Source organism: Typopeltis vanoorti, chromosome 1 (genome assembly GCF_054136105.1).
Source record: "Typopeltis vanoorti isolate ZY-2024b chromosome 1, IOZ_Tvanoo_1.0, whole genome shotgun sequence".
Classification (NCBI taxonomy): domain Eukaryota; kingdom Metazoa; phylum Arthropoda; class Arachnida; order Uropygi; family Thelyphonidae; genus Typopeltis; species Typopeltis vanoorti.
The window spans coordinates 138,935,624-138,960,850 of NC_143549.1; the positions used below are offsets into that span (position 1 = coordinate 138,935,624).

Below are 25,227 nucleotides of genomic sequence, written 5' to 3' on the forward strand. Positions count from 1 at the left end.
AAAAGATAGAAATAATTAAAATGCTAAGGAACAGAGCTCACAACATCTTATGTACTTCTATCTCCAAATGGATACAACTACAAGACAATAAGATCTTGCTAACCTTCCAGACAACAAAGAAGCAAGAATACTCTTTGTTATCCAACATGTAACAGACAAAATTTCTAAAATACTTTCATAACATGACATAAAAGTAGCTTTCACTCTACTATTCAAGATATTTTTCCCCTTCTCATAAATCACTTCATCTGCCACTCGAAAAAACCACATATTTATAAAATCCACTGTTCATGCATCATGTGTTATGTATGACAAATAGGATGACCTGGAAAAATCTGCAAGTTAGAAAATGGTAAAGATGTAGAAAAGAAGAGGAAACAAAAATCTGGGTTAGCCTATTATATAAATATCAAATGTCAATCCTGTATTTTGTCAGAAAGTGAAAATGCTGTACACATACAATAACTGCTTTGTCAGAAAATTCAAGCAAACTTTAAAAGTGCTGCACATACCTATTCAATGCAACAAAACCCAAGGTTATTACAACATATCAGGTCATTGGACAAAACTCTCTTGCACACAGACCTTGGTTATAATGCAAAGTATGTTTTGAAATGTGATAATTTCAGCTATGTAAATACTATCAACACATCCATTATTTTTTTTAAATTATTGGACAAAATTTAAGTAAACGTCCCTTGTCATTTAAGTTATTCCTAAAAAGTCTCCCAAAGTGTATGAAAAAGATACAAAACTCTCAAGAATACACTAAAAGTATTTAGTTCCACAACAAAAAGTTTCTGCAAATAAACTTTTGTTATTAGGTTATATATTTGTTCTGTGTGAACTATGCTGAGGATTTTAAGTGTTAGTGTTAACTATAAGTGAATAAATCATCTCGTAACTCATTCATCTATAGCGGTGGGTGGTGTTCAACCCGTCAACCGCGGAGCGATTTTTGGTCAATCTCTTGTTTATTCCTCCTTACTTACAAATTTAATTAAAACTGAAAACATAATATTTTATTTATCATTATTTTGTATTATTTTTTAATTCTCTTTAAGTGTATTGTTATTGTTTATTTATTTTTTGTTAAAATTGTCAAATCAGTAATTTTCTTATAAGTCCGGGTAAATGAATTAATTTGGATCAGTGGAAGTCAAACAGCAAGTCGAGTGAATACAATTATAAGCAAAGCACATCGTATGCATTTCGTTTATAATCGTGTTTGCTCATAACTACATCACACACTTCCCACTACCCCCTGTTAGAATTTCAGTTGCTCTAAATTTATCGTTGGATTTACCATTATTTTGTTCGCTAATTGATAAGTTATAAACATTTCTTATTTTAATAAAATATTTAAAAGTTTTTTTTTAATTTGAGAATAATCATGAGTGTATCAAAAAAATGGAAGACGTATCATTTTCACAAGAAATGGATTATTTCTTTACAATGGTAAATGGAAAGTGTTGTTGTTTGATTTGTAATTCATCTGTAGCAATTCCAAAAAAAGGTAACATTTTCGATCGCTACATGCAAAATATGAAGATTTTCCCAAAAATTCCAAAATACGTGAATCAAAAATTATAAATTTAAAGGCAGGACTTTCTGGACAACAAAATATGATTTCAAAAGTAATAAATAAACCAATATCAGCCACTATTGAATCTTTGAAAGTGTGTCATTTATTAGCAAAAGCAAAAAAGCCTTTTACTGATGGAGAGTTAATAAAAGAATCGTTTCTTATAGCAGCAGAATCTTTATTTTCTGATTTTAAAAATAAAAATGAAATAATTTCGAATATTAAAGATTTACAACTTTCCAGAACAACGGTTATGAGAAGATTTGAAATTTTAAGTGCAGATCTGAATACTCAGTTAATGTCAGACATTCACCAGTATGTGTTGCATTTTCATTACAATTTGGTGAATCAAACGACTTTACTGATACTGCTCAGTTAATGGTATTTATTTGCATAGTATTTCAAGATTATTCAAGTAAAGAAGAACTTTTGAAAATTGTACCATTATTGGGAAGGACTAGGGGAGAAGACATTTTTTCGGCATTTAATGAATTTGTGAAACACCACAAACTTGTGCTTTTTAAACTTGTGTCTATTACTACTGATGGTTCTCCTGCAATGATAGGTAATAAATCAGGCTTCGTTTCATTATGTAAAAACGATGACAAATATCCAGATATTTTAATGTACCACTGTATTATCCACCAACAAGTACTGTGTAATAAAAGATTACATTTAAAATTGTAAATTCTGTTTGAGGAAAAGCCCTGCAATGGCAGTTATTTAAATTACAGGCAGATGATAATAGGGAACTTCTGTTGTACAATAATGTTCGCTGGCTCAGCAGAAGTAAATTTTTAGAAAGATTTCTTGTATTAATTAACGATATAAAAAATTTTCTTGATGAAAAAGGAGATATTTATCCACAATTGAGTGATAAAAGATGGTTGTTACACTTATCATTTTTAGTAGATTTCTGTACAAAATGAAGCAATTTAAATTTAGAGTTACAAGGTAGAGATAAAAATTTAATTGACATGTTAAGTTCAATAAAAAGTTTCCAATAATACTTACTTTTATTAAAGAAAAATATAAATGGCCACGAATTTAGACATCTCCCATATTTATTAAATATGGGAGATGTCTTGATTTTTTGAACAAAATCAAGAAATGCTTTGCTGTGATTTAAAAGAATTTATTCGTGAAATAGAATTAGTTGAGGAAGAAATAAATTCAAGATTTAAAAATTTTAATAAAACTGAAATGATTGTATCTTTTATCAACAATCCATTTCAAGAAAACTTGAACATCACAGAAATTTCAAATAAAATTAGTGGGCTGTTTGATATAAACCAAGCTGAAGTACAACTTGAGATAATAAACATTCAGAATAGTTTACATTTAAAATCAGTAAACAATGATGTCATTTGGAAGTATATACATGAAAAATTTCCAATATTAACTGATATTGCGCAAAAAATTCTGTCGTGTTTCAGATCGACATACTTGTCAGAATCTGCTTTTTCAAATATGAACGTCATAAAAAATAAATTAAGAAACCAAATTACAAATGATCATTTGGATGATCATCTGCAATTGGGCACTTCTTCATATCAAACCTGACTATGAAAATATTGCGAGGTCCAAACAATGCCAAATTTCACATTAATTTTTTTTTTAATCAACCAGCATTTCCTGTAACTTGTGAGTCTGTAATCAATCTGTTGTTTTTTCTAACTTTGGTTTTCCAAAATAGAGAAATAAATATTTTATTCCAATATATTTGTTTTATTTGTTGCATTAAAATAATTAAAAGTGATAAATAAATTTTTAAATACACAAATAAAGTTTTTAGGGCTGGGAGAGTGGGTCCTCCGAAGTGAGTGAGCACATTTAATTGCATAGTTGTGTGTAATCAGATATCAGGTTGGGGGAACGTGATCTATATAAGAGAGTACATCACCGAATAACTTACTATAGAAAAGTAGCTCGCATAGTAAAAAAAGGTTGAACACCACTGACCTATAGTAATGAAATGTGTATAAAAACCAACAATTCATGCATGTAATGGATGTTGTCTCCATCTCTCTCTCTATAAAGAAGGGTGTAGTCTCTAAAACAGATATTACCTCAAGTTCCTTTAAGATATCCAGCTGTTTTGCACATGAATCTCATTTCATTATCAGTCTTTTTCTATCTGCTTGAGTTATGGTCCAGGCTTCTGAACCAGTTACAAAGACCTTTTTTCTTTTCCACTGGTTTTTCATTCCCAAGATTTCTCAAGCTGAATTTCTTAAAATATTGCAGAGATGATTCCACTCTTCATTAATAGATTCATCTGAGGGTAGTTGCTGTAATTTTTCATTTATTTTTTGCTGATATAGTTTTCTTTTATTGGAGTCAGATAATGAGCTGACTTTGAACTTAAGTTCTTGGTTGTCTAATAGATACTGGTATTTTATCCATCTTGGGTAGGAACTGTATTGATGTCACACAAAATAATGATCTGATTCAATTTCAAAACCTCAGAAGAATAACATCAAGAATGAGTCTATCTATTACAGATTTCGATCCTCTTGCTGATCATGTGAATTTATGAACGTTTTTGTGTTTGAACATTATATATTCACTATTCTTAGATTACTGGAGATAGAGAAATTTATTAATCTTTGGCCGTTTCTATTTTTTTTTTTTTTTTAACTAATTCTCAGTACAAGTGTTTGATTTGCTATAAATGTTTTATCTTTCATTAATAAATATGTAATAAAATTATCAAACTTGATGTTTCTGTAAATTATCTTAAAAATATTGGACTTTATTCATATATAACGAAGAGCACATTGTTTAGGCATTCTAAACAACTGCTTTCATTTAGAATTTTCCTATAACTGCATTGACAAAGGCTATGAAACTTAGCCAAAAATTTTACAAATAAAAATATTAAACATAAGTTTTACAAATAAAAATATTAAACATAAGTGATTCTGCTATTGATATTTTATTTTAAATTCTTCCTTTTATGTCTCAAGTTTTAGATGAAATGATAAGGATCTGTACTTAAGTTTTGGAAAAGGCATATGGCAAGGGTGTCCAGAGAAAAGCTTTTCCAAACACTACAATTATACAGGGCAAATGGAACATTATACAGAGCAATACATAGTATAACAATTAAGTTGTAAGTTAGCAGATATGACAATATTGGATTGCCAACAAGTAATAGACTGATTTGGAGGAAAATTGTGGATAGGAGGTTAATAATCATGTAAACCTAATCATGTAGTACTGTCACAGTAGCCTGAACATTCTTGAGGATACATATCTGGAAACTGATGATGATGATAAGTATTACACATATACTGTAATACATAAATGTCATACATTACATTAAAACTTACCTGGTAACCAATTGAAGCTAATGGATGAAGATTTAATCTTTCCTTTAATTTTTTCCTAAAAATAAAGCATTCATATAAGAAAGAATCAAAAAAAATATATTTATTAGTATGACACACAATGATCTCTCAATTATCCAGTCATGCTGGGAAATCAATTTGTTGTTGGTTAAATGGTGCTGTTGCAGAGACTATTTGATGTGTTAGCTCATTAAATGCCTGGATAACTCCAGGCCTTTAATGAAGATTTAGTTATATGAAGGTGGAAATGAGAGATCACTATTTCTTAAACTTTAACTAAATTATTTTATATTTATGTACTACTTAAAATAAGATAGAAAGCAAAAGTGAATATAGAGAGTTGTTGAGAGGATAACTATCTCAGGCAATATATGATAAAGACAGCCTGGTCGGCCGAGTGGTTAGCATATCAACTCTCCAGCCAAAAGGCTGTGGGTTCAAATCTCGCTGGGCATGGATGTTTGTGATGGTCAGTGAAAATAGTAGGTGGCATTGGTGTAGATTATGGTAAGTGTGGTTTGTTGTAGTTGGTGGAGGCAGAGAGTTGTATAGTAGTACCCTCCCTCAATGAGTCTTTGGACTCCCTGGAAGTGTCACATAATAATATTGTAATAATGACAAAAAAAAAATGAGGTTGTAGTGTGTCAGATTTGATAACACCACATGATGTAGTTCTAAATGAAATATCAACACTACTACTAATTAGCAAGAGTAGTCATGAGATATTGACTTGGGAGGTGGCAAAGTAGAAAAAAAGTTTCAGTCAAAAAAAAAAAGTGCATGTGCATGGGGGGGCATGTGGAACTATAAGGTAAGTCAATTACATACATTTCAATTACCTAACAGTGACAATCTTCCTTGGTGATTTCAATATCCACAATTCAGAAACCAAGCTCGAAGAGAAGCAAAATGATCTGCTATCAGTAATTATCTAACAAACTGTTTACCAACCCACAAGAACTCCAGATAATTCTTATCATTCTCCCCTAGACCATTTTTTAACTAGCTTTACCCTGAATATGTTGATGATGTTAGACTACACTTGGCAAGTCTGCCCATAACTTGTTTGTGTTTTCCTTTCTACAGATCATCCTTCTGCCAATTGATCTCAGCCTTGTGAGCTGAGATCAACTGGCAGAAGGATGATCTTGAAGATCATAGCAATGATCTTCAAGATTGCTATGCTTCATTTCCATGGTCAGATTGTGCAATCTTCTGATCCTAGCACCTACTCTGATCTAATAATCCAAAATTATTTGCAGTGGGTTGAATGTGTTTATTCTCCACTTCACTCTAAGCAGTGGTTCTCCAATGACTGTGCCAAAAACAGTCCAAGCCACGAAAACTCATCCTCTCAATCAACTTACACTACAGCTTGTAACAACTGTAGGAAAAAAAAAAAAAAAAGCATACATAAGGTCAAATACATTAAGCTTGTCTCCTATTCAAATGGCAATCAAGTCTTTAGTTCCTTGGCATGGCTGTGAGATGCAATTACTTCCCTTCCATAATTGTGTTGTGAATCTTGGAAGCAAGCTTTTATCCGGCCTATTCCCAAAATGGAAACAATATTCAATTAAACTAATTGAAGTTGGAACTATCTCCTACAGTTTCGACTTCAATTACTTAGTGATTCCCAAAAAGGATTCTGCCACTCTCACCCCACAACAGATTTCCTGGCTAACCTCACCCGCCTTTCGACTTAGGCCATGGAAAAGTTTGGAAAAACTCAAGTGGTCACTATTGATATTTTCAAGCCACTTGCTTGAATCTTGAGTTGAAGGAGTAAAATGACCAAGGATTGTCATCTTATGATACTCATTCTACCTGGCAATTCATTGCAAGTCATGGTGAATAGTTTCTTTTCAATGTATATGAGGTACACTATCTCATATACATTGATAATTCTCTGACATCCATCCTATTTATAGTTTTGCTAATAACAGTAATCTCAGTACTCTTGATTTTCAAAACCTTATAGTACTCAGGTAATTGAGGCTTAATCTTCTATAACCAATGCCATAAATACCCTCCTTGCCCTTCAAGTGGGGTGAGAATAACCTAACCCTACTAGAAAGCCAAGGAGGGCATTTAAGGCATTTTAAAGCTACTGAAATGTAATCAATCCTGTTTCATTTCCCAGAAGAAAGACCATGCTTGACTCTATCTATATGTTGATAATATTCTGCACACTAACCACAATTACTGTTCTTTTCTTGGGTTGACTTTCCCATCTACCATATCCTAATACAAACATGTTCCATAGCCTCTTCACCTCAAAAAAGGTTGGCATTCCTTTTTCATTCTAAAAACACTTCTCTCCTGCTAATATCCTGACACTTTAAAAAGCTCAAATCTGTCCTTAGAATACTGTTCTCACATTTGGTTAGGTAAACCTAGGACCTCTATCAGAATGCTTGATTGTATTTGAAATACAATAGAACAGCAACTGTATTTGGAAAAGCAAAATTTAGAATTCTGCAGTTCTAATGAATGGATCCCCAGGCCTGTGTAATCCTGTGGAAGTGGTGGTTGCTTCCATAGTGATAGGCTGCCCAAAGAAAGTCGTTCGCAGTTCAAATGTAGTCACAGATTACAGGAATTTTTTATAACCCTTTCTTCAACTTGTTCCTAAGTTAGTCAATTTCTGGTACAGGCAAATTTTTTCTCCCAGAAACTCAGGTTTCTTGTCCTGTAAACTCAAGAAAGTTGACCATAGAACCCATACTATTTCAGACAATAAATATATTGTATTAAGGACCATGAGACAGTGGTGTTTGTCAGCTGTCTCTTCAGCAGACGCCATTTATAGTGAGTGATAGTCGTGGGCCAGCTATCTCTGGTTGGCTACCATTAGAGACTGAACTCCCCCCCCCCTCAGTGTACAAAAAAAAAGTTAGGATTAAAATGGCCTACCTATTCCCTATAGGGAAATAAGAAAGCATTAGTGGATTTATGAACTATCAGCTATCATTTCTCCACTTTTCTCTAATCATGTACAAACATGATTCCAAACTTATCGAAACAACTTCTCATCCTTCTCCTTCATTCTTTACACCCCTATTCTATGGAACAGTTTTCTGCCAGTGATTACAAGCCTCATCTTTTCAAGGACCACATCAAGAAATTCCTTTCATCTCTCTTACACTAGCTGACACCACATTATAGGTCTTGGGACTTCTTGTATGTAAAGTGGATACTTAAAAAAGTCTATACAGTATTAAAAAGAGAACATTTAGGAGCACAGCAATAAAGCAGCAAATCATTTATCTGTTTAGTTTGATGCTATAGCATATAGACTGTTAGATGGCAATTAAAGCTAACATGTAACAATGTCATGTATCATTTTGGAAGCATATCTTAATCACACTCACAATCAAGTTCAGTAAATTAGAGCACACTTATTTTCAGTTATTCTTCAGTTTTGTTAATTTCATTTATTCATATATGCATTTACTAAAGTAAATGAATTAGTTTAAATAAATTCACTTAGTTAAATTAAAGTGAATTTACTTAAACTACCTAATGTTCAATAATCACTCTCTGCATCTGCAATGGACTATTAGGAATGAAAACTTGGTTATAATGACATTTCATCTGACTGTTGTTAACTCTCACTATGGCAGACTTCTATACTTATATATACTTGTACTTATACACAGGATCACAAGATATAAATAAGCTATGCCCACCTAATGACAACACTTAATGTCTAGCTAAAATAGTCTACATCCATATACAAGTCAATAGTGTAAAAAAATAAATAAATAATAAAAAAAGTGACTGAATCTTTCAGTAATGATTAAAATGACTGCACACCAACATTCTCACATCAAAGATTTATGGGAAAACATGGAACCGATGCTGTTGATGGTTATTCACGACTTATTTTTCACGGTATTAACAACACTTTTATCACAAAGATGTTTTATTAACGATTTTATTATTTTGCTGATTTTCAACTCAGCATCATCAGAGCACAACACACTTGTATACGCGACAGTGAGTGAGTGAAAACAGTGAGTGAGTTTTCACTCACTCATTGTCACGTATACAAGTGTGTTGTGCTCTAATGATGCTGAGTTGAAAATCAGCGAAATATAAGCATTAATAAAACATCTTTATCAGAAAAGTGTTGTTAATACCGTGAAAAATAAGTCATGAATGGAACCAATGCTATTAATACTTAATTTTATAATTAAATATTTAAATGTCACTTATTTCCTTTGATGTGTTGCACTGTATCTGCTGATATGACTTTACATCAGACATAAACATCAGTTGTTTCATGAAATTTGCTTCATTTAAAATGTGTTTCAGCACATTTACACTTTAATTATTATTATGAATAATTATGGACACACTGTGTTAAGAAAACTTACTTTAATTGTATTAAAGTAAAATTAGCTGTTTTGACTTTTATATCAAGGAATACATATATGTACACTGGATCATAAGATGCATTGGTACGTACTGCAGTAAACTCAGAATAGCTGCTTTGGTCAACTGTTGAGCATAGCCTGACTTCTGGTGGAAAAAAAAAAAAAAAAAAAAAAAAAAAAAAAAAAAAAATCCAGTAACTAGTTTCCTAGTTACTGGATTTCTGTTGTTGTTATCCAATTAAATTTCTTTTGATATCCCACTATGTAAGTTATTCTTGGTTGAAAAAGTTTTGAATTTTTTTCTTTTGCAGTTGCTATATGGGTTGTAAGTGAGTCATCTGACTCCTCAAAACTTTTATGCTGCCATTTTTGTTGAGATTTAGTTCCTTAAATTTTGCAACAGATTTTGGTCCAATGTAAGGACCAAGTGCCTTTCTTACAGAAAGACATCCAATCTGTACTGGAAGGGATCCATTATGGATAGACACAACTGGAAAGGCACCCAGTCCTTACTTCAGATCTAAACATGGTATGAATATAAATTCAAGAAAGCCTGCTAAATGCTTATCAAAACCAAATCTTAACAGAAATGATAGCATAAAAGTTCCAAGGATTTGGATGGCTCATTAACAACCCAAATAGCATCTGGAAAAAGAAATCCAACAATTTTTCAAGCAAGAATAATTAACATAGTGGATATCAGAAGAAAAGAAATTTAATTGGATAATGATACAATAACTCCCAGACAACAAATTCAAAATAACAGGACTACAGGAAACTAATTATTGCTGATGTAGTTTTACCAATGTAATTATGGATTTATTTTTATTTTTTAATTAATTTTTTTTTCCAAAGTCAGACTATGGTTAGTAGTTGACCAAAGCAGTTACTTTCAGCCCACGAACTACAGTATGCACCACTGTAGTGTGTGTGTGTGTGTGTGAATATAACCTTGATATAAAGGTCAAAATGTTGAATTTTATTTTAACAAATTATAAGTAAATTTTCTAACAAATAATTCATAATGATTGCTAATCACTATGTAATCCTAAAAGAAAGAAACATTTTAATTATACCTATGTAAATCTAAATTAGTTTTATAGGTTACATTACAAAATTATGACATTAAAAAATATGTTCAGTAATGTAAATTATCCAGTTACACTGGAAACCAATTCATTAGTCAGTTAACTGAGGGTATGTTTAATTGAACATAGTAACATTTTCAGGAAACAGCTGAAATGCCGATCAATCAAGGATTGATTAACTGAGAATTTGTTATTTGGAGGTCATAACTGAAAGATCACTGTGTTAATTTTTATAATGAATAACAGTTGTCTTTCATGTTATGTATTCTGATCCATAAGAATTGGTATAAATGCATGGTACATTAAGTAGAGAGGAGCAGAATAACATTATGATACTTAACACATGCTTAAAAATGTAAGCTTACGTTAAATATTAAGAATGTGTAGTAGGTAGTTGTGTTTTCAGGTAGCTTTGTAGTGGCACAAAACTATAACAGTTTTGTATCAAGTAGCATATGAAACTAATTCTGTGAAATGTAATGACCACAGGAAATTAAGTTAGGATATGCCTGGGTTGACCATCATCAATCTTCATATGAATGACAACCTGTAAATGTGGTAAATAACGTTCATAATTTTGAAACTCCACCTTATCTGCCCTGTTCAATCCTAGAACAAGAGCTCCAGCTTCTGTACACTCTCCTCTCATGTGAAATCTTTCAAGGGAATGTCAAATATAGTACGAATATCTAGACTAATTCTCCATTTGAGGATACTGCAGTAAAACAGTTCTGCAGGCTAGCTGATAGAGAGTATATGGAACCTCACATCTTATCTTTGTACTGCCCATTATGAATCGCAGGTAGAGATCCATATTAGTTAATCTCTTAAATGGAGATGGCACTTGACCAGACAATGATTTAGTAAAGCAACAACAATCAATTAATATTGAAATCTGAGTAGCTAAAAATGTTAATTTCCTTCCTTTATTAATATACAAAATAACAAGACTTCAAAATTAAATCAAAAATTCATATATAAACAAATTTAAATTGCTAATTTCTAAGTTTAACTTGCAATCAAATATGTCTGCAGTTGTCAAATGAAAAAAAAAAAAAACATCACAAATGTCTTGATTGCAATATATCAATGATAAATATATTTTAGCAAAAATTTTTATAAGAGCATGTTATGATTTAAAAAAAAAATCATCACCGATTTGTACTTCTAAAATATAGGATTTTTTTTTTTTTTTTAAATATATGATGTGTGCTGTGTATCACTCCTGCACTAGGCTGCAAGGCCTATCGCTAATAAATGTTGTGTATGAGCAAGGAAATTAAGAGAGCAAAGTAATCTGTTGATATTCTTCTTGAAGAGCTGGAGGACGGAGTCTTTGGGGAATACTTCACGGGGAAGGCTGTTTCAAAGAGCTGAGGTAGATGGAATGAAAGATGAATGGGAGCAGCAGGTTTGGTGAATCAGTAATTTAAATATTAAAGAATGTCTGACAGCTCATACTGATGCATGTTTAACAGAAATAGGGGCATGATGGATGTCCTATTGAATGCTGAAGAGACAGAGAGAAAGGGTATCAAACAACCAAGCCACTCTCTTCTGAACATCAGGAATTTTTATGGAGGCTTTAGGTACAACCCCAAATGTAAGCAGTATTCCAAGACTGAGCAGATTTGGTATTGTACTAATTGGACAGATGGATGAAAAGTAACATCTTGAGCAAATTGGATGCCAAGCTGAGAATGCTATACAAATAATATTATTATGCTAGGTAAGGCTAGGAGTAAGTGTCAGAGAAGAAAAATCTAGTCTTATGCTGAGAATTATCAAAAGTAAGGAGAGAAGAACTAAGGACATTTTTTTTTACAAGAAAAAAGGATAAAACATTGTTTTGAAAGCATTGAGGATAACGAGGTTGTTATTGTCCCCCCAGTGTGCAGATCAATATTTATAAGACACTTATTATAGGTGATTTTGAAGCTTGAGATGCTTGGGTCCTGTAAGGTTTGTCTCATATGAGTAGAGAGTGTTATCATCAACAAAACTCTTGATAGGATCTGAGGTCCATAAGGAAAGGCCGTTTATGCACATGAGGTAGAGGGTGAGAGAAATAAGTCTTGAGTAATGCATTAATCAAAAATCTGGAGAGAAATGCCCTCTACCATTACATGCAGTGAGCAACCCAAGAGAAAACTATTAATCAAATTGCAAAGGGAGGAAGCTGGACCAAAAAAATGGCAATTTTCTGAGAAACACTTGGTGACAATCTCTATCAAATGTCAAGTGCAACAGCACTGGTTTCTCCAAAACTTTCCATGGCATGGTCCAGACGTGGCTGATGTAGGTAAGAAGATCTGCTTTGGATCTTGACTCTAAAATCCATATTGGTGATCACTGATTAGCTAACAGTTCTCTGGGTATCAAAGAGGTTGATTGTCGATGACCATTACTTTAGACTACAACACAGTGAGAGCAGAGCAATGGGTCAACTGTACACAATCATCACTTTTTTTCTTTTCTGAATTGGCTGTGTACAGACTCGCTTCCTATGATGCACAGTAGATGCTGAGTATCATATAGTATAGATAGAGAAGATAAAGGTGTTAGTTCAGTATAACAACTCTCGAGAACATTGATAGGATACCATCAGAACCATTCTTTTAATATATTCAGGATGCTTAAGATTCTTCTAATAGCTTTTTGGCAGAAGGCATGCAATGCAATGTTCCAGAGTAAAGAGAGGTGGTGATTTGCCTTGATTATCTGTGCAGGCGATGGATTGTAGGCTGTGAATGAAGCTGGAACTTTTATCTCGAGTCACTTACAATAAGCTGTTTCTCCACCCTCAAAGTTCCTCACTGCTTTAGTTGGATTATTTCTGAGCAATGCTCAGAAATAAATCTAACATTAACTTTATGACTTTCTTCACACTTCATGCATCAGCATAATCCTGAATGCCACATTAATTATGTATTACTATCCCATCTAAATCGTTTGTTCCAAATTAAGCAACTTTTTATGTTTCACATTCATGACAAAGAAAATAAAAATCAGAGGAATTCTACAATTTAATAATGAAAGGACTGGGTTTATTAGTTTCTAAAATTATAACCACCCCCCCCCCCCCCACACACACACACAAAGCTGACTAGTTTAGCCATAATGGGAAAAGTGACTTCTTTCAGAGTAAAAAACAAGTAAGAATTACAAGTTAAATACAAATTAATTAATACAATATAAGTTAACTTTTAAAAAACTCAGATAAACCATTTGAGTATTAACAATCAAAGAATAAGGAGGCAGCGATGTGTGCCATGCATCACTGGTCTTCTAGAATTGTTTGAAAGTAAATTGTTAAAAAAAAAAAAGAAGTCAACTCAGCTATGTTAAGAGACCTAATTAATGACTTCCAGATGTCACTTACTATGATGCAATTTGTTTTTGTTGAGAGAGTGAATGATGGCAATAGTAGATTATTTGATGCAAAATGAAAGTTTCTTCAAGATAGGGAATAGTAGCTTTATCCTAATGATTTGTATTAGAAGAATGATAATCAAGTCCCAATTTTTCTTCTCTTCTGTAAGCTGAGCTACCAAATAAGATGTTTCTTCTTTCTTATTTCAAAAGTTGTGCAAGTCTGACTTATGTAGGGTAGAGCATGAGAATAAGGAATTTGGTAAATACCAAGATGTTTGTAGAAGGAGTTACTGTCTTTTAAAGATTGAATGAGACTATGTATGGTCTAAGTAGGCTTAAGTAACTGATATTATAACTTTGGAGTTGAGCAGTGATTTTGATGGAGTCTATAATGAATGTCAAGATTTTGCCATGTGTGTGTGTGGGGGGGGGGGTCAGAAGTAGTATTTTTGGATAGTGTGCCTTGAATACCTGAGGAAAAGGAAACTCTACAACTTACCTTTGATATTCTCTTTTCGGTTAATACTGCATTCATTATATAGAAAGGAAGGTTAATTCTATTTTACTCATTAATGCACTTACACAAGTAAGTTAATGTATACATATAATGTAATGTTCAAGCATGAGGTGGAGAGTTCGGGTAGTGTGTAAGTAGGTGTGTATGTTAGATTGTGAAGCGAGTAAGTGAAATTGCTTTCTCCAAAATTATTTTGTAGTAATATGTATGTAATTATTTATCATGTGGGTAAAACTGTGTTTGGAAAGTTGTTTTCTAAGAAAATAGTATTTCTATGACCTGTCATTACCATCAAGGAACCAATATATGCATTATTAAGAATTTAAATTGCTCAGCATTTAGTTCTGGAAGTATTTTTGGCCACTTTAAGACTGTGAAATTATAAGTATTTTTGTCATCTTGTAATTACAATCGCACATCAAATGCAGGCTTAACATACCTAACTTTGGGGGAGTTTCTGCAGTTTAGCAAAAGCAATGCTCTTCTGGGCTGTTTTTTTCTTGCTGTAAGCTGTCCTGTTACTGGTATTCTGAGCTTTCACTCCTAATAAACAATGCATGTATTTAGCACACAGCCGTTATCGTAAAGAATTAATTTCAGACTTCTTTAATTCTGCAGAATATGAATATCATTCATATCAAGATATTTAAGTTTAGCCATTCTGATTTCTGTACACACCATTTACTATTTTAGCATTTAGCTTTGCATTCACTGAAATCTATTTTAATTATATTTAATTTTCAGATTTTTTTTTCTTGTTGTTTCATCTTGTATAGATAATAAATCATATGGTGTTTTTATTTAGGAAATACTGCAATACATCACTAACAGCAGCTTATTTAAAGGCATGCTTCATTCACTGTGCACAGTATCTTCATAGTGATACCAGATAAGTAGGAGACTGTTTCATGATATATAAACTGGATCTGCTGACAGATTCAGATCTTGACTTGTAAAAACAGAGTAACTATTAATCACCACTATTTCAAAATTATCTAAGACAAAATTAACTGTGCAACTTATAAAACATGAATGGTGATGGCAACTGTATGGGATTTAAAATGTATTTATGAGAGGAATAAATACCTGTCAGGCAGCAGCAATATCATACAACTGTTCAGAAGTTACTGTGGTGCATGATTATTCTATTCAAATGTCCCATGAATTAATGTTTTATTTCTGGTCTGCTATGTTAATCTGCAAGATTTAAGCAAACAAAGTTTTCATCACCTGAATTACAGAGCCAAAATCTTACCTTAATATTGCCCTCGAGATTATCATCTTGAAATTCCTGATATGTACACTCAAGGAATGTAAAAGATACCATGAAAGTACTACCTGATTAACATTACATTATTACTAACTTTCTATCAATTGACAATTTTCCTCCAAATATATTAATTAAGTTACCAATATATTACTTTGTCCGAACTCTGAGACTGACAGATCTTATATTTTCAGTCTTTAAATGCACTTCTAACAGTGCAGTATCATTCTTCCTCTGGCTCTTTTTCCTGTCATTCATCCAGGTATCAAACACCTGTTTCACTCACTTTTTCTCTTCCTTCTTCTTAAGTGACCTCACCCTAAAATTAACTATGTTCACACATTCTTTAATGCTAATACGATTCTGCCACTCTTGCCATCTGCTAATTCCCTTAATTTTTCTCAGAACTCATCTCCGGTTTTGACCAACTATTATTTCTATCCCAACTCTGGGAGCTATTAGTTCAACTTCTCTGAACATTCTTGTATACTGCTAATTTAATATTTTGGTTAGTTTCTCCCTTATTCTATGTAAAGTTATTCAATTGGATTACTACCACTATACTAACTCTGCTAATTCCATTATCTATTTCCATATTTTTAATTTCCCATTTTCATTATTGTTGCCTAAATTAGGTGAAATATTTCACTTGTTTCTATAGATTTTCCACTAATATTTTCAATGTTTAAATATATTTTCATAGCTTGTCTTTTTATTATATTTTTTTCATACAAAACTTGAACATATATTTCCAATTTTGATAAATGCTATGTTCCTTCATATGTGAACCATATGGATGATGATTAAGAGTGCAGACTGCACACTCTTGTCCTACACCTGATTTGACAAACTATCTTCATGTAGCTCCTTCAATTCTAACTACTGGCTTACGTAAAAATATAGACTATGTATTGCTCTGTTTCATACAGCATATGAGTGGCTGAACAGTTTGCATTTTGACACTGTCATATATATTTCTTCCTGTTCTATAAAACTGAAATTAAGACTCTTCTAATATTCTCATGAGTTCTTACCTAAGTGAATATCTAATTTACTTAGGTAATTCTGAGAACCCCATTTGGTCTGAATTCAACTTGTTCTTCTCAAGTCCACAATTTTGATTAGCCTCTTCTCAAGTATTTGTGCATAAATCTTAATCTTACCATGAAACATCAGCACAGAAATACTTTTGTGATTCTCACATTGTTTTTCTCATCATCAAATTCCTGATATGCACTCTAAATGGATGTAGAGGGTATTTCAAGTAGTTCTAACATGGTATGTTTACATCATTAACAACTTTCTATTGACAATTTTCCTCCAAATTAGTCTGTTATTGGTCAAGACCTCAACATTATCAGATCTTATATTTCTATCTTCTAAGGCTTTTTACTGTATCAATCTTTTGGGTCTTGTTTTGCTGGCCCTTGTCCCATTCTGTTTAAATGACCATACCACCTAAGATTAGCTCTGCTAACACATTCCTGAATGCTAATAATGTGAAGTTCTTTCCTGATATACTCATTTTTAACAAGATACTGTCGTTGATGCCATCTATTTGAGAAAGATTCTCCTAATCTTTCTCAAAACTTGCATATCTGTTATATCCAGCCTTTGATCAACTATTTTATTTCTAATCCAGCTCTCAGATCTACAAGTTAAAATCGGTTTGAATACCACCTTATATATATATCCACTTTAGTGTTTGACTAATCTCAATCTCTCTCTCTTATTAAATACAAAGTTATTCATTTGACTTCTATCATACCAAATATGTTAATTGTCATTTCCAAATTTAATTTGCCATCTTCACAAAAAATTGTGCCTTAATAGCTAAGATGTTTTACTTGCTCTAATAAGTTGGCCCATTCAGGATGCATTTTCATAGTCTGTCATTTTACTGCAGATCTGTCACAGCTGTTATTCAATTTAGATCAGCAATCCTGGATTTGTACTCTGAGCATATCATTTGCATAACATCTCCAATTCTGATATCACACCTTATGCCACTTTCCTTCATAATGCAATCCATGTAGATACTAAATAACAACAGTACAGATAATGTGCATCCTTTATACCTGATTTAACTTCAGACTCTCTTTTCCTGTACCTCCTTCAATTCTAACTACTGACCTTACAACTTAAATATACACAACATTTTGCAATTTTGACACGAGTTTTGAAGTTCTTCTCTTTGCACCTTATCATATATATTTTCCACATTTAAGCAACTTAAATATAGATCCTTACATTCCTATTTCTCAAATATTTCTCTCAATGTGAAAGTCTCATCCTGACAGCTTTTATTTAGCTTGAACCCAGCATGTTTTTCTTCAAGTTTCCCTTCCATAATTTTTCTTAGCCTCTTTTCAAGTATGCTTGCATAAATCTCACCTGGAACATACAGTAGGGAAATTTCTCTGCAATTCTCATATTGTTTTCTTTTTTATCAGATGGTACTACTTCTTCTTAAGCCTCTTTTCATCCACTGCTAGATACAGGCCTCTACCTTAACTTTCTGGTTCTGTCTGTTTTTTTGACAATGCCAAATCTTTGTATTGGGTTGGCAAATAAGTTCATTTAATTTTTCAGAGTGGAATGAAACACATTTTATTTAATATATATAATACATACTAGTCAGTTATATATTGACCCTCTTTATCAATGACCTCTTGCCATCTGTCCACCAACTTCATTATGCTGCATTCATAAAACTCCTGAGGTTTACTGGCAAAAAACTGACACAGGTGTCATTTGACAGCCTCCTCATTAGCGAAGGTTTTCCCATTCAGAGAATTCTGAAATGATCAGAATAAGTGGTAATCAGAAGGTGCCAGGTCCAGTGAATACAGAGGATGCGGCAAAACACCCCACCCAAGACATAACAATTTACTCCAGGTTGTTAACAATGTGTGAGGTCTGGCGTTGTCGTGGTGAAAGACAACTCTTTCCAATTTGCCAATTCAGGATGTTTTGCGCTAATTGTATGGGCCAGTCGCATTAACTGTGAGCACTAGACAGTTGAATCAATCGTTCTGCCTGACAGTAACACCTCGTAGTGGACAGCACCTTTATAATCCCACCACACAAAGAGCATGATCTTCTCTGGGTGCAATCCCACTTTCGAGGTTGTTTGCAGTGGCTCACTCTTGTGTCCCCGTGATCTTTTATGTACTATATTATAGTACACAACCCGTTTTTCATCTTCCGTAATCATCCACTTCAAAAATGGGTCGTTTTCTTGGCGACGTCGCAGCGAATCATAGATGGATACGTGAGCAGTCATATTGGCCTCAGTCAATTTATGCGGCATCCAAACATTGAGTTTTGAAACATATCCCAGCTTGTGCAAATGGTTTTCAATGCTTGAATGGGATATGTTCAGTACTGCAGCAATCTCCCACACTGTTTGTGACGGATTTTTGTCAACGACATCCTTCACAACACTTGAATCAACCTCGGTCGGGCGACCAGCGCAAGGCACATCGCTGACGTTGAAATCTCAAGAACGGAATTTGGCAAACCACTTTTGGCATACGCGTTCTGTTAAGGCACCATCCCCATACACGTAGCATTTTTTTATGGGCCTCTGCAGCTCGTTTGCCTTTTTTGAAATAAAAAAGCAAAATATGCCAGTAATGTATGTTATTTCCTTCCATTTCTAAAAATATGTTACACACACATGCAACTGAAGTAGGCTGAACGAAAATTCACTGTAAGCTTATGTGAAATGCCGCCTTTCAACTGTATAATAGCATTGCGTGGTAGCGCAACAATAGCGACAGGTTAAGCGGCGTAAACTTGTACTAATGCATAAACCAAACAAACTTATTTGCAACCCAATACATCATTCCTCCATCTTGTTTTTTGATAACCTTTTGTTCTCTCGGTATCAATGCTGTGCTTAATTTTGTCCACCTTTCACCTGGCAGTCTACTAATATGGCCAGCCCATCTCCACTTACATGCTTTAAAACACTTCACAATATAATCAACTCCAGTCATCTCTCTAATTCTAGTATTTCTTATTCCATCTCCTTTTTCTTATTGCGGAGCATTCTTCTCTCCAAAGCTCTTTGGGCCACATGCAGCCCGTTTTCCTCTTTTTTAGTTGTTGCTCCATGTCTCACTTCCATAGATAAACACTAGAATAATGCATATATTAAAGAGCTTTCTTTTTAAGCATATAGGTAAATCTCCTAACAAGTAATCTTTATACAATCAAAATGCTTTGTTTCCTTATGTGATTCTTCTACTTATTTATCTTGTATTTCCTTAAAACTAACTGACCAAGGTAATATAGTCCTCCACAATTTCAATAAAGTTATCTGTTAATTTTAGATGGGTACTATGACATCTCTATTCCAATCATCTGGAATTTGATATTCTGACTATGCCTTCTGGATTATGCAGTGTAGTCAATATAAAATATACCTCCATGGTTGAACATTTCTGGCTGAATACCATCTATGCCATCTGCCTTTCCACTTTGATAGCTTTTTTCTACCACAAGCACCAATATGTTATCCTGATTGCATTCTTCTTGAATGTTTTCTACTACTGTTCTGTGACTTGGTTCATTTAGTAGTTTTTCAAAGTAATTACTTCAGACATCTAAATGTCTATGTTCACTTTTCATGTCACCTTTGTCAACTCCAATTCCTTTTACAGTGCTTTTTGCTCCTTCAATAACCTCCAGAAAATTTTTTCACCTTCCTAATATTTACCTTTTTATTCTCACCAAAGTCTTCCTGTGACTTTTGCTTGGTTACTTTTACACAACGCTTTCCCCCCCCCTCTCTCTCAGAGAACATGCTGATTTATTTGCTAGGAACTTTCCATGTGGCTTCTTTTCGATAAATGCCTCTAATTTCCTGAATCCAGTCCACCATGGAGTTTCAATTTTTCTATCCTTGTAGACAACTTCACCATACTTTATCTTCTATATTTTACCATTCTTTCCTCAACTTTTGTTTAGCTACTTTTATGCCTAGTTTTTTTTACATTTTTATCAATATTCTCTCTTAACAAACCTTTAAACTTGCTTCCAAGGAAATTCATCTTTTCATCTTTTTTCAGGACTGTCTCTAACTTCACGAGTCCACTACAAAGTTCGGACTTTTTTTTATCCCTGCAAACATCTTCAGCACATACTTTCTACAATCGATCAATCAATTACATAGTCAATGAGACTATTCTTATTTCCTGTGTCTTCTTCTCCATGTGAATTTGTGTACCTCTTTAAGATGAAACATGGTATTACAAATGACTCAGCCCATGTCTAGAACAGAAATCCAGTGGGTATTACTATTATTATTACCCGTCTCTTTTCTCCAAATTTTCCCAAAACATTTCTATATATCTAGTAATCATTTCCTACTCTGCTGTTTGGCTCTCCAACAAGAACCAGCTTTTCCTTTGTCAGTTCCTTCTCTAATGACTCAAATATATTTCACTTTTTCCTCAGAACGTTCTATGGATAGGCACAAATACATCTCACTCTCCAATTTTCCATTTTTACTCACATCACTCTAAAAGTGCTCATCATTCAAGAAGTTTATCTCTGTGTTTAGTGTCAAATGCTATAGTTACTTCTATCACTATTACCCAAACATAAAATATTAATATTTAGCAAAATCTCACCTGTTTTGATCCTCTTGGTTTTTGGTAGCAAACAAGCATGTCAACATGATGCATCTCTAATTCTTCTCCCAGTTTCACTATTTTTCCACTGATTCTTCTTATAATGATGATGCCTATCTTCAATTCTGGTGATGTTACATTTGAGATTGTTCCAATAGCTAACTTTCCAATGTTCGGACTGTTTCCCTGATGACAATCTTCCTTGAATAACGTAGCGCTTGCACTGCAGCCTGTGACAATTTTTTGTGATAGCCATATGCAGGTTGCCTTCTAATTTATTTCCATGTTAATGTATTAATCTCTCAAGGAAATGAAAGATAGTCCTCATGCATCTGAAATGTGGAAGTTTTTCTTTCAAGGAATTTGTTTCCTATAACTGTAGAAATTAATATCAAGAAAAGAAACTTTTCAAAACTGTTATAAAGTTTAGCTTCAAGTGAATTTCTATTATATGGAAACTAACCCTGTACACTACTGAAAAAGAATCCTATTTCAGGTTTTTCTTAATATTAGATGAATTAATTACTTTGTACATGGCTGTCGTTCAACAGAACATTTTGTTTATACAGTATGATATTGATCTGAATAAGCAGAATTAAACAGCAAAGAAAATTAACCTAATTTTCTCTGCTGTTTAATTTTGGTAGAGATGTGTATAATAGGTAAAAGAGAAAATTGACAATAAACCTTTTAGAGAAAAAATAAATAAGTCTTGGCTTTGTGAGACTCCAATTGCTGTACAATCTCTTAAATGTGAACAAATCTGAACTGCTATTTTAAATGGGTATGCTGATTGTTTATAATGTCAATGAAAAGACATTTTGTTAGTGTTTGGTAATTCATTTCTTTTGAGATTTTCTTAGATAAAATTGAAGAAACTTATCTAAATTTAACTTCATAGTCCAAACATTTTCTAAGTTGACATTTGATTCCTCCCCTCTCTACAGTCCAGTCAAAATATTATGATCACTCCATTATTTCACAATCAACCATTCCACCCTGATAGGTGGAATGGTTGATTGTGGCATTCATGAAATTCACCCTGATACAAGTGCCACCCTGATAGGTGGCACTTGTATCAGGGTGAATTTCATGAATGCTACAAGATGTAGCATTCATGAAAAAAACTGCTTAATGACACAGGATGGGATCTGATGAACTTTGAAGACATGATCAAAAGGTGTTGTCCTGCCATGTGCAAGTCCACAGACAAAAAACAGTGGAATGGCCAAGCATAAAATTAAACCAGGAGACAAACAATGATGTTTCCTGGATCAAATGCACCCCTCTCTTTAAGGACTTCCAAAGTAGGTACCAAAAAAAAAAAAAAAAAAAAACTGCTTTTACAGATGACTTCCAGCTATGATGTGTGGAAAATAGGTGGAAGGTAAGATGAAAACCAACGTGGAGGAATAACTCGAATAACTCCAATATCATAGTGCAGCACAAACAGGCAAGAAGTGACAGTGTGATGGTATAGGGCAAAGTTGGCTAACCTATGTGCATGTACCAAAAGTGGCACACCGGATTCCAATGATGATAATAAAAAAAAGTATTTATAGATAATATTTCTGGAAAATATTCCATGTTACTCCTCCAAATTAATATTAATTTTTATGGCTATTTTGCCTATTTTTCTTTAGGAGTATCCCTTTTATGATGTCATTGGCTTATTACTCAATTTTTATAGCATTATTGATATTTTAAAGACAGATACATGAAGAATGAGAACACTTGAAGAATATATGAAAAACACTCCTGTGACTGCAACATACTAATTCCAGAACATTTAAGCAATACGAAATGTAGTAACCAAAAGAGAAAGAAAATACAAAATATAGGGAAAATCAGAAATAGCAGCACATGCTCTTGAACAGAAACATACCCTGCAAATCGACAAAGCTGTAATAGTAGACATACAAGAAAACAAAACAATGCTTAGAATATTAGAAACAATAGCTATAAAATGTGACAAAAACTCCATAAATGTTCACCGTCCCTATATAATCTCTGAGAGTTGGAAGCTCTACAACATAAAAATTAGGTCATGATTACGACCAATGGAAAACAACACAGATAAACCCAAGACAAAAACACTAAGCTGACATCACATAGCCTCCACTTTTCCCACAAGCACCGAAGACAACACTCAGTTGAAACGGCTCACACCCTGTTACTCCCATCCCTAATTTTGATTCATCATATTCTATCCTTCTCCTTTTCCCTAAAAATATTCTATCTTTCACCTTCTTCCCAAAGAATTCACAGCCCACCTTTGGAATATTTGGGTTTTAAATTCACATACCTTTGTTTTATCCACAATTCCCACACATCTTGCTATCTCCACATTTCTGTCATACTTCAGCAGTGGTATATAAATGTCATCGCTATAAGTCTGATGCTGCTCCAAATTAAGACAACCAAGAACATCCTACAAAGGTATGCTCAAAATTATTCCTTCCTTCCTTATATTCCTCATGTATCTATGAACTTTAAAATATCAATAATGCCCTACAAATTGAGTAAAAAGCCAATGACATCACTGGCTATTTATTATTGACTAAAAGCCGATTTGCAGGGGAAAAAAAAGCTGAAACTTGGCAATTATTTTAGCAATTTTAGTGCACATATTTTGCGCATTCACTTGTTTAATCCTGAAGCGCCAAGCGTTAGCAACAGCAGTGAGTCATAGGTTTTTGTCAGTCAGTTTACAATTGATACTTGGAGTGTTTCTTTGTTCATCCTTTGTGAACATTTGAAATTTTGTACTTGAGTTATATGGCACATCTGAACTTATACATGAAAAAATTGGTGCATGGAATGTAAAAGGTCCCCCCCCCCCATGGTATAGGAGATGCTTTCCTAAGAATCTACAAAGTACCATCCATTGTGGCTCATCACGTATACTCCCTTCATGGTAAATGTCTTTTTAGATGGCGTTTTCCCATCAAGAATATGCTATGCCACACTGCCTGTATAATTCAAGAGTGGTTCATCAAACACAACAGCAACTTACAGGTGTTCACATTATTCCAGTGTTCTCAGGAATAATGTGAACTGAGAAAGCTGAAATTTGAATCCTCTATCCTAAACACCAATTGCAGTTCTATGGGAAGAAATCCTGAAAATGCAGTATACAGCAGAATTCCTGTAATGTTCAAAGTGTTATAAAGTCCATGCATGATGTATAGCAGCAGTTCTGGTAGCAAGAGAAGGGCATATCAATTTTCAGGATGGTGGTCATAATATTTTGATTGGACTGTGTAAATATATAATGAATATTTATATTTCTCTGTATTTATAATTTACCAATTTTCATTAAAAATTAAGTTAAAAAATTTATATGCCTCTAGATAACTGGTTCTCAAATCTGGCTCTTGACAAAAGTAAAGCAGGATAAGAAGTATGTAACTGTGATTACTAAAATAAGAAAGATCTTTTATTTTTGAATTAGAAAATATTTTTGAATTAGAAATTTAACTAGGCTGATGATTTTGAGGAAATCTTACTGTCAAAGTGATGTTTACTTAACCTAAGTGCTTTGCATATACATAAATAAATATACTGGATACAATTAAAATAGTTAACTAGTGAGATATGTTTATTAGATTCAAAACTAATCGGATATATTTAGTCCAACAATCAGACTCTCTTCTATAAATATGTTAATCTGTTTAAAAACAGCCCCTAGAGAAGAAGATTGAAATATCATAGCAAGAGAAGGAAACCAGCAAAAGGTTAATAATCTAGTTAAGCAAGCAGAATGTAACTAGGAAAGAATATGTTTGATCCTTTCTCTCTCTCTCACAATTTTTTTTTAAAAACAACAACAACATAGCATGCTATATTATATAGATCTCTTGCTATCTCTCTTAGTATGTCAAGAGAGAGATAAAGTACTATACAAAATGTAAATCCAAGAAATTAAATAGAAAAATGTCATTATGCCAATATGACTCAAAATTCCACTTATCAAAGTCCTCCGATGGAAAAAAAAAGTACAGTGAGCATGCTGAAG

The 25,227-nt window shown here is 33.2% G+C and overlaps 1 protein-coding gene across 1 annotated transcript in view; it reads right to left on the reverse strand.

Moving 5' to 3' along the window:
• LOC150110470 (eukaryotic translation initiation factor 4E-like) overlaps positions 1-25,227 on the reverse strand; it is a 179,496-nt gene that overhangs the window by 12,985 nt on the left and 141,284 nt on the right. The window contains exon 6 of the mRNA XM_090393999.1: positions 4,921-4,975. Coding sequence (XP_090250125.1) covers positions 4,921-4,975 — 55 coding nt within the window. The remainder of the gene's footprint in view (positions 1-4,920; positions 4,976-25,227) is intronic.